Source organism: Myotis nattereri (genome assembly GCF_964212035.1).
Source record: "Myotis nattereri genome assembly, chromosome: 5".
NCBI classification, from domain to species: Eukaryota; Metazoa; Chordata; class Mammalia; order Chiroptera; family Vespertilionidae; genus Myotis; species Myotis nattereri.
This window is the reverse complement of record NC_138080.1, coordinates 599,681-610,673: the sequence shown is the minus strand read 5'-3', so window position 1 is coordinate 610,673 and position 10,993 is coordinate 599,681. Positions and strand designations below refer to the sequence as shown.

At 55.8% G+C, this 10,993-nt stretch overlaps 1 protein-coding gene across 1 annotated transcript; it reads left to right on the top strand.

The window, feature by feature from the left end:
- Positions 1-2,899: 2,899 nt before the first annotated feature.
- TIFA (TRAF interacting protein with forkhead associated domain) lies at positions 2,900-10,731 on the top strand. The gene is made up of 2 exons (XM_081092067.1): positions 2,900-3,211; positions 8,775-10,731. Exon 2 carries the CDS (start codon positions 8,784-8,786, stop codon positions 9,351-9,353), a length of 570 nt encoding a protein of 189 aa, XP_080948193.1. The 5' UTR covers positions 2,900-3,211; positions 8,775-8,783; the 3' UTR covers positions 9,354-10,731.
- The last annotated feature ends 262 nt before the right edge of the window (positions 10,732-10,993 follow it).

Here is a 10,993-nt window from a genome sequence, read left to right as displayed (position 1 = left end):
GAAAGAAACGGGCACAGTTCTCTCTGGCTCTGGCTCTTCCAAGCTGTTGGACGTTTCCGGGCCTTCGGTCAAGTTTCAGGAAGTTGGGGAAGCCAAGGCCGCAAATGTCTGTGCCTCACTTTTCAAAGGGGAGAACACGGCCCCGGCCGTGTGGCTCGGTGGTTGGAGCATCACCCCGTGCACCGGCTTCCTGCCAGGCCACACACCTGGGCTGTGGGCTCGGTCCCGGTCCCGGGAGGTGGGGGGGGGGGCATGTGGGAGGCAGCCCCAGTGGATGTTTCTCTCTCTCTCTCTCTCTTCCTTCTCTCTAAAATGAATAAAATACATCTGCTAGAGCAGTGGTTCTCAACCTTCCTAAGGCCGCGACCCTTTAATACAGTTCCTCATGTTGTGGTGACCCCCAACCATGAAATTATTTTTGTTGCTACTTCATCACTATAATGCTGCTACTGTTATGAATCGTCATGTAAATATCTGATGTGCAGGATGTATTTTCATTGTTACAAATCGAACATAATTAAAGCATCGTGATTAATCACAAAAACAATATGTAATTATGTATGTGTTTTCTGATGATCTTAGGCGACCCCTGTGAAAGGTTGGCAACCCACAGGTTGAGAACCCCTGTGTTAGAGGCTTCCAGGGCAGGAGGAATAGGGAAACTGAGGCAGGAAAGTTAAAAAAAGGCAAGTTGCAGCCAGCTTGTAACTAACAAGCCACTATCTTCCCAGCCAAGGCAGGGAGAGCAAATGGTTAAAAACCGCCCCAAGGAGAGACTGCAGAGAGGGAGGGGGAGGGGGAGGGGAGGGAAAGGGCCGTTTCACTCCCTAAGCCAGAATGAGGCCCAGAAATCAGGATTTTAAAAAGATTCCAAGGTGATTCTAATGTGCAGCCAAGATTGAGAACCACTGTCCTCAGCAGAGGAGCCGGCAGCCTGGGCTTGGGCTTGGCAGGACAGAGTGGCAGGTGCTTCTCAGGAATTCTGGGTAAACAGGGGCCTTGGGGATTAATCTGCACCAAGACAGCCAGCGGGGAACTTTGAAGCCCATAGACAGGAGGGTGCATAACGCACCCCCCCCCCCGTCCCCCCACCTGCTCTTGGGATGAGCTGAGAGCCGCCTGTGCTTCCTGAGCCAGATGCGAAGGTCTGCTGGCTTCACGTTTGCTTTTTCTCAATAAAGGTGCAGCTCTGATTGCTTTGATGATTGGCTTTCACACCGCGGCCAAGGGCTCTCGTATAAATTCACTCACACAAGAAGACAGGGATCGAGGTTGGGGACGGCCCCTCCCGCTGTCCGGGGCTGTGCTGTCCGGGAACCCCTCTCTGGTGTCGGTGAGAGGGGCCTACAGCGTAGCCTCGGGTGAGGGGAACAGAGGGCCAAGTCCCTGCAGCCCTTGTCCAGTGTCACTCGAGTCTCCCGGGAACAGAAACTCCCGTGTGCATTCCTGACTGTTTTGCAACTGCCACAAGCTTTCTGGGCTGTAAGGCCCATGATGCTGACCCGGCTGCCAGAGGCAGACAGCTTAGGGAGCTTGGGTTCTGGTCTAGAATTGAAGGCTCATGCAGAGTCTCATTCTGGGTCACTGACGGGAGACAAACACAGCAGCATGCATCTTAGCAATTGTCCCACCTGCTCTGTTACCACCACCTGGAGGCCCCATGCGCGGATTCATGCACCTCAGGCACGGGGTACCGGGGCCCTTGGGGTGGCCTGCGGAGATCAGGCCCCAGCTGGCACCCCCCGCCTTGCAGCCCCGCCTGGCACCCTGGCCTTAGCCTGGCGCCACCCGCTCACCTGCTCCACCATCCCTCCGGCCGCTGCACAGTCCTCGGGGCCCATGGGGCTGCCAGCACCATGTCCCGGGCCGCCCCCTGGTGGTCAGCACACGTCATAGCGAGCGGTCAAACTCCTGGTCTAACAACTAACCCAGGGGACAGTTTGCATATTGGGCTTTTATTACACAGGGCACCTACGAACCAGTCCTTGGCGGCGCATAGAGCATGGTCACAGACCGCATTTTAAAGGTTAGAGACCAGAAACTCCAGCTCCGGCACGCTTTTTTATTGTGCGAGTTTATTGACAGGGTCAAAGTCCATGTCCTCTCTTCGCCTGCTTTCCTGTCCTGCTGTTGCAAGAGGACTCGCTGGCTGCCTCTATTCCAGAAAGAAAGAAATGCTGCTGATTAACGAGCAAAACAATTGTAGCCTTACAGCCCGCGGAGTGAGGCTGCCCCCAAACCAGCGCGTCCGAAGCCAGGACAGAACCCAAACAGGCAGGGGCCTCCCGCTGGCCTTTCCCGACCTGGAGAGGTTCCCCCGCGGTGAGCGGAGCGGGGCGACCCCCCCGCCCCCCTCGCCGCCGCCTCGGGCTCTCAGTCCCCTTCTCCCCACGGTCCCCGGGCTCTGACCCTCTAGACACCTCAGGTCCTGCCCTTCTTCCAAACCTTCTCCCCGAGGCAGGAGAGAGGCGCCTATTCCCTGCAGGTCAGAGCTCCGGGTTGGGGAGGTGGGTCCCCGTCGGTCACTGCGCATCAGCCGGGCTCCGACAGGCGGTGCGGGAGGCGTGGTGGGGTGCGTGGTGGATGCGGTGGGCGGGTGGGCGGGTCACGGACAGGAGGAGCGACGTGGGGGGGGGGGAGCATGGTGTGGGCGGGGCGTAGGGTGCTGGGCGTGCGCGGTGGGGGGCGGGCGTAGGGTGCTGGGCGTGCGCGGTGGGGGGCGGGCGTAGGGTGCTGGGCGTGCGCGGTGGGGGGCGGGCCTGGTTGGGGGGCGGGCGTAGGGTGCTGGGCGTGCGCGGTGGGGGGCGGGCCTGGTTGGGGGGCGGGCGTAGGGTGCTGGGCGCGCGCGGTGGGGGGCGGACGCGGTGGGGGGCGGGCGCAGGGGGCTGTGGGGGCCCCGGGCGGAAGGCGCGGAGCAGGCGGTTCTGCGCGCGGCTGTGCGCTCCGGAGATTCCCGCGGAGAAGGGCCCAGGCCCGGGCTGCGCTTGGGAAATAGAGGAATCCACCGCTTTCCGGGGACTTTCCCGCTTCTGGTTGGGAGGAGGCGTGTCTGCCGCCCCGGGCCGATCGCGGGCCGCGCAGACGCCGGGAGCCGCCGCGCGCGGGGAGGGAGGCGCCCCCGGAACACAGCGCGCGCCCAGGGTCCCGCCGACCCGCGCCCGCGCCCGCGCCCGCGAACAGGACCGTCGCCCCGAGCCGAGTCCGCGCCACGGTGAGGCCCCCAGACCCGGGGCTCCCGGAGGGAGGGAAGCCGGTGTCCCCACGTCCCTCCTCCCTCCCGCGGCCAGTGCTGCGCGTTCTCCGGGGAGGGCGCCGTGCGGGGCGGGAGGGGGAGGAAAAGTGTCGGGGGGACACTCGCCGCCGGAACAGGCCCCTGCGCACCGCCCACCTCGTTTGAAACAACGCGCGCTGGGAACGTGGGCGAGTGCGGGCGCGTCCGACCCCCGGGGCGCCCCGCTGTCTGTGAAGCAGCGAGGAACTGGCTCCTTCGACCAAAAATATCTCCACGGGCGGCCGTTGAGGGTCAAACCCCGTCCCCGCCACTGGCTTCGCGGGGCCTGGCGGGGGGCGGCGGGGGCGGGGGGGGGGGAGGGTCGGTGGGGACGGGGGAGCGGGTTTCTGCGCTGATCACCCTGCCCATCCTCCCCCGGCCCCCCCAGGTCCCCCCCAGATCCCTCCCACCCTCGGAGTCAGGCGCGGACGCCCTCCCAGCCCCAGATCCCAGGTAAGTGCGCCGCCCGGTGGCCCGCGGGGCGCTCAGGACGCAGCCACCTGCCTCTGGGCGGTGCTGTGATCAAGGCCCCCCCCCACCCCCCACCCCCGAAAGCCTGGCGCCTTTTTTAATTTTTTAAAATATATTTTTATTGATTTCAGAGAGGAAGGGAGAGGGAGAGAGAGACACCAACGATGAGAGAGAATCATGGATCGGCTGCCTCCTGCTCGCCCCCCCACTGGGGATCAGGCCCACAACCCCGCACGTGCCCTGACCGGGACCCTTCAGTCCGCAGGCAGAGGCTCTATCCACTGAGCCTCTTTGTTTCTATTTATCCCAGTTCATTTGCCGACACAGACGTTGCTACGGATGTCATCCCAGAGTATCGCAGCCTTTTCCTGTCCGACCCCAGGTTACAACTTGAATGATACTCAGCCCCCACTTCATGTCATCCCATAAAACCAGATGGTTTGTGATTTTGTAACGAAAATATCTGTGAAATCTGGAATAGATGTTAAGTGCACGTGGCACAAAGGTCAAAGGTCGGGAGCGTGGGGGAGCCCCCTCTGCAGAGGTCACCACTGTGGAAGCGGAGCCCACTGCTCCAGTTTCCGTGGGAACGTGTAGGGTTTGAAAAGGCTGCGTTTGGGCACCTGCCCATTCATGGGTGCTATTTATTTAAACACTAGAGGCCCAGTCCTTCGGGGTGGCCTGTGGGGATCGGGCCCCAGTCGCACCCCCAGCCTCACAGCAACGCCTTGCGCCCCGCCTTGGCCTGGTGCTGCCCCCTCACCTGCTCTACCATTTGCCTTCAGGGCAATTGATTTGGGGTGCGCACCCCCCTCCCCAACACACACACACCCTGGGCTCTCTCAGGGCCTGGAAGCTGGGCGGCAGCCCCGCCCCCCACCGCGCTGGTCGCCATCTGTGGGGTGATCGGGCTCCCGCTCGCACCTGCCTTGGCCTGGCGCCGCCCGCTCACCTGCTCCACCGTGGTCCCACTCTCGTTGGGGCCCATCGGGGCCAGCAGCGCCTCCACTGCCAGCGCTGTGTCGCCAACACCTACCCTGTTCTGTGCCACCTCCTGGTGGTCAGTGCAGCCATAGCGAGTGGTCAAATGACAGCCCAAGGAGACAATTTGCATATTAGGCTTTTATTATATACTAAAGGCCCGGTGCATGAAAATTCATTCACTGGAGGGGGGTCCCTCAGCCTGGCCTGCCTCCTCTCACCAACCAGGAGCCCTCAGGGGCGGGAGGCGACCCGGTGATCAGGGGAAGGCAACACCCCATCACACCTCTGCTGCTGCCACTGCCGGCAGCCCAAGCCTCGGCCGTCCCTGGTTACCTGAGCCTTGGGTGGCCCTGGGGCTAAGGGGACTGGGTGCTGCCATCTTGTGGCTGTGGGCGCTGCCATCTCTGAGGGCGGGGCAGTCAATTAGTATATTCCCTCCTTATTGGCCGTGGGCGCTGCCATCTTTGCGATGGTGCGAGAGTTAATTAGCATATTCCCTCTTTATTAGAAAGGATATTTTTATTGATTTCAGAAAGGGAGAGGGAGATAGAAACATCAATGGTGAGAGAGAATCATTGATTGGCTGCCTCCTGCATGCCCCCTACTGGGGATGAGCCCGCAACCTGGGCGTGTGCCCTTGACCGGAATTGAACCTGGGACCTTTCAGTCTGCAGGCCCACCCTTTATCCAGAGCCAAACCGTTAGGGCTCGTGTTTGTGTTTTAAAGAAAAGACCCACCTATTTTACCTTTCAGGGTATTTTTTGGTTAGTTTCTGTCTTTTCTGGTTTTCTACCGACCACCCTGGAGTGGCAGGGCTCAGGCCGCTCACGGGGGCCTTGCAGGTGGACGTGTTAAATAGGCAGAGCGTCCCTCTGTGTCTTGATGTCAGAGACAGGTTCACCCTAACAACCTGGCTGCCCCCTTGCCAGCAAGTAGGAACCGGTCCACACACCTGGGGGTGGACCCAGCGGGTCCCTCCCAGCGCCAGGCTCCAGCCGTGTCCTGCTGATTCTAATACACATGCCTCCCTGCGCCCTGCCCGGCCAGGGTCACAGCTACAGTCTCTAAAATCACAGCCGGAGGTGGATTCCCCGATGTTAGCGCTGTGGGTTGATGCTTGCTGTCTTTGATTTCATCGTAATTTTTACCACAAATGGGCCCATGATCTTAAGGGTTCCTTTCACTTTTCCTGTTTCCAGCCGAGCGTCTCCGTGGCTGATACAATAGGGTGTAAAAACCTGCACGCAGAATCGGTTACGGAAGTAAAGTTACATAACGTATTTCCAAATGAATAGAAAAGAAATTGCTTAGCTCTGGCATTTGTTGAATAAGTTGACAATTTGATTTGTAGCAGCATCACTTTGTCAAACAAGCAAAAAAAAACTGTATGTTACAACACCAGGAACCAAAGAAAGGAAATGAAAGCATTGCTTTTTTAAACCAGCTCTGATACTAACATCTACTACAGGCCGCAGACAGAAAACATTGAAGTCACAAATCAGCCTCGCTTAGGACTTAGAGCCCCAAGCCCCAAACCAGGGTTTGAAGAATGCGGGCAGCAAGCCCACCGCCTGGGGATGTGGCTTCCCAACACACCGACTTAGAAGTCGGTGCCACTGGTAAAGAATGAGGTGCATTTATGTGTAGATACGGGAAAAGCATCCATTTGTATTTTTAATTGAAAAACGCAAGATCTAGTATGCTTGTTGTGTAAAGAATTTTTTTATGGGAAAAATCAACTTTACAACTGATTCTAGAAGAGGAAACAGGATTAGGGTGGAGGGAAGATACTTTTTAAAAATACATATTTTTATTGATTTCAGAGAGGGAGAGGGAGAGAGATACAGAAACATCAATGATGAGAATCATTCACTGGCTGCCTCCTGCACACCCCACACTGGGGATCGAGCCCGATACCCGGGTGTGTGCCCTTGACTGGAATCGAACCCGGGTCCCTTCAGTCTGCAGGCTGACCCCCTGTCCACTGAGCCAAACTGGCTATGGTGGGGGAAGATACTTTTTTTAAAAGCCTTTACTGTTTTGAATTTTGTAATCGTGTGCATGTAACCCTTTTTGAAGTTTTAAACTGGCATTTCTGTGTCAAAATAACCTCCAGGGGTTTTGGTAACGAACTCTCCTGTCCTGTGATACCCTCTACCCCACTGACTGCTGAGGTCCCTGCAATGGGGGGGTGGGGAGGTGGGGAGGGCCCTCCCAGGCGCAGGTGTGGCCGGTGTGGTAACAGCAGTTGGGCCGCTTGTGGTTACTGACAGCTGTCCATCGTTAGGGACGTCTGGCAAAAACAAAGAACTCCCGTGGAGTCTGTGCTTAGAACTATGTCAGAGAGACTTTTATTTTAAATATACTTTATTGATTTTTTACAGAGAGGAAGGGAGAGAGATATAGAGAATTAGAAACATCAATGAGAGAGAAACATCCATCAGCTGCCTCCTGCACACCCCCTCCTGGGGATGTGCCTGCAACCAAGGTACGTCCCCTTGACCGGAATTGAACCTGGACCCTTTAGTCCGAGGGCCAATGCTCTCTATCCACCGCGCCAAACCGGCTAGGGCAGGGGTGGGCAAACTTTTTGACTCCAGGGCCACAATGGGTTCTTAAACTGGACCGGAGGGCCGGAACAAAAGCATGGATGGAGTGTTTGTGTGAACTAATATAAATTCAAAGTAAACATCATTACATAAAAGAGTACGGTCTTTTTTTTCAATAGTTTTATTCATTTCAAACGGGCCGGATCCGGCCGGGCCGTAGTTTGCCCACGGCTGGGCTAGGGCCATCAGAGAGACTTTTAAAGTTGTCACATCTACATATTAAAATGGTAAAATAACCTTTGAAATAACTTACTATTTTTAACCGTTTACCTACTAGAAGTACAAATGATGACAGTAAATGTTGCAATTGTTTATGACTTTTTAAATCTTTCTTTAATCAGGTTTCAGAATTCACATCCATCTAGTTTTAACAGTAAATGATAGCTTTTATAGGTTCGTCCTCTGAGGACATTCAGATCAAAGGCAAGACCCCTTATTCCCGATTCCCTTTTCAAGCACGGCTGCCCTGCTGTCTGGCCCCAGCAGCTCTATTTAAATGAGAAGGAAACTGGGGTTTCGTTATGCCACCCACAAACCACTTTATTATCAATAATTACTTCTTTTGTTGTTGGATTACATGTATGGTCTTATCAAACTAGAAATGAAAAAGAGATAGGAAAAGGGTAACACCAATTCACAGAGCTTGGTATACAATTTCATGTATAATTGAAAGGATTCTACGTATTGTTGTCTTAACTTAAAATCTAAATGACCTATCAGAAGATTTTCATCAAATATGAGAATCAAGATTTCATTGCCTCGCCCAGCTGGCATGGCTCAGTGGTTGAGCATCGACCTGTGAACCAGGAGGTCACGGTTCAATGGGTTGTGATCTCCAATGTGGGGCGTGCAGGAGGCAGCCGATCAATGATTCTCATCATCGATGTTTCTATCTCTCTCTCTCCCTCTCCCTTCCTCTCTGAAATCAATCAACCCTATATATTAAAGAGGTAATATGCAAATTGACCATCACATCCTCACACAAGATGGCCGCCCCCATGTGGTCACAAGATGGTTGGCAGGGGAGGGCAGTTGGGGGTGACCAGGCCAGCAGGGGAGGGCAGTTGGGGGTGACCAGGCCAGCAGAGGAGGGCAGTTGGGGGTGACTAAGCTGGCAGGGGAGGGCAGTTGGGGGTGACTGAGCTGGCAGGGGAGGGCAGTTGGGGGTGACCAGGCTGGCAGGGGAGTGGTTAAGGGCAATCAGGCAGGCAGGCAGGCAGGCTAGCGGTTGGGAGCCAGCAGTCCTGGATTGTGAGAGGGACATCCCCTGAGGGGTCCCAGATTGGTGAGGGTGCAGGCTGGGCTGAGGGACACCCCCCCCCCATGCACGAATTTCATGCACCAGGCCTCTAGTGTGTGTGTGTAATATATGTATATATTAAAAAAAAGGTCTTGGTGCCCAGAGTGGGATGTGAGCTAACGTGCTGCTGACTTGCAGGCAGGCGCCATGTCCAGTTTCGAAGACGCGGACACAGAAGAGACAGTGACGAGCCTGCGGATCACCATTTACCATCCTGGCCAGGTGCAAAATGGGATATTCCAGTCGATAAGGTTCTATAACCCAGAGAAGCTCCCGTCCAGCGAAGTGGTGAAATTTGGCCGAAATTCCACCATCTGTCGCTACACTTTTCAGGACAAGCAGGTTTCGCGAGTTCAGTTCTCCCTGCAGCTGTTTAAAAAGTTCGACAGCTCCGTGCTCTCTTTTGAGATTAAGAACATGAGCAGGAAGACCAGCCTGCTGGTGGACAGCACGGAGCTGGGCTACCTGAACAAAGCAGAGCTGCCCTACAGGTGCATGGTCCGCTTTGGCGAGTACCAGCTCCTGGTGGAGAAGGAAGACGGGGAGTCCCTGGAGTTTTTCGAGACTCTGTTCATTATGTCCCCCAGGCCTCTCCTGCAGGAACACGACTGGCCCGCACGCAAGCCCACCCCCGAGTTCTGCAGGTTCTCGCCCTGGTGCACCCAGAGCACTTCCCTGAGTGCTTCTCCGAGGGAAATGGATGAGAATGAGTATTAGGCACAGGCAAGAGCAGAGGCGGACGGAGCGCTCTGCGGACGCCACTGACCGTTTACCTGCAGCCCGGCTGTCGCCTGCTGATGCCGTGGAGTCGGACCCAGGGCTGCCGTTCCACAGCCTGTGATTCGTGGGCGGCACCGACTCGGTTGCCTGGTGCATGGCTGGACGTGCTGAGGGCTCGTGCACATGGGTGTGGTGATGGAGTCATGACCAGTAAATGGGTTGTAGTGTTTTCTCTTTACACCTGATGTTAGTCCTGTGCTTTGTTTTGTAAGAACCACCTCTAGGTCACATCATCTCACAGCAGCCACTGGTTTTAAGGCCACGGCTACAGGCAGATGGTTGCCTGCTGGTTGTCGGGCACCGGCCTGGAGGGGAGCGTGTGTTAGTGTCTGCGCATCGCTGTGGCTTTAATGTGGGAGCTTATCTGAGCTAATACCTTGACTTCCGACCGATGGGATTATAGTATGTGTCTGTTCTCAAGAATAAAGTTCTTGTCTGTAATCAGCACCTAAAAACAGCACTTAAAACATTTTATTGAACCACTGTGCTAGATGCAGAAGTATGTTTCAGTTTTCTTACCCAATTTTAAACGGATCTTTATGTCCTATTAAAATGTTTAATTCCACCAATTCCTAATGTCAACAGCACCTACGCACCTAATAAAATCTGTTTAATTCTCAAACCATTTTCTTGGAAACTCTAAGGACAGGCCCAGTGCGGCTGAGCCCGGGGCTGTGCACTCAGACACGCAGCTCTGCCCGCGTGTGTCCGAGCCATTCTCCTCCCCTCCTCACTCCGTGTGCTGACCCAGGGCCACTGGGTGCCAGGATCGATCAGAGAACCCGACCTCCCAAGGACCAGCGGCCGCCCTCCACCAGTCAGCTCTCCGCAGGTGCCATTGGAGACTGCCGAGCGGGTGCTGGGAGGAGGTACTGCAGCTAAGCTGTCTCTGACCCCCCTCTCCTACCCCTGTCTGACCCCTCAGAAGACTCTGCTCTGTGTTCCAATGAGGGGTGCCCCGGCCCCACCGTGTCCCATGAGGGTGCCCTCCACAACCCGCCTGCACAGCGGCTAGAGCACTTTTTCAAAAATGCCCATGTGCTCACTGTTACTCCAGCTTCCTATTCTACATCAAGTCAAACTCACCTTGCCCTCCAGTGTGGCGCAGTGGCTGAGCGCTGACCTATGAACCAGGAGGTTGATTCCTGGTCAGGGCACATGCCAGGCTGGGGGTTTGGTCCCCAGTGTGGGGCGTGCAGGAGGCAGCTGACCAATGATTCTCATCATTGATGTTTCTATCTCATCAATGTTTCTCTCCCTCTCCCTTCCTCTCTCTTTTAAAATCAATAAAAATACGTGTGTTTTTTTTAAACTCATCCTTCTCCATGCCTACAGGCCTCACATGACTGGCCAAGTGGTCTTTTATGCTCGGAACATACAAACTCCCTCCCACCTCACCTGGCACATTTGGTTCCCTTTCCTTACCACATGCTTCCCAGGCCTTTGCCCTGGCTGGTCCTGTTCCAGTGTCTCAGGTCCAAGGCCGTCTCCTCACAGAGGGCTCCTGACCTGTCAAACCCAGTCCCTCGTCCCCTTGCTGCCCTGTCCGTCATCCAGTGTATCTCCTGCTGTCATCT

Bases quoted from the DNA above. Each gene is read 5' to 3' on its own strand.
- TIFA (XM_081092067.1), top strand. From the start codon at position 8,784: ATGTCCAGTTTCGAAGACGCGGACACAGAAGAGACAGTGACGAGCCTG.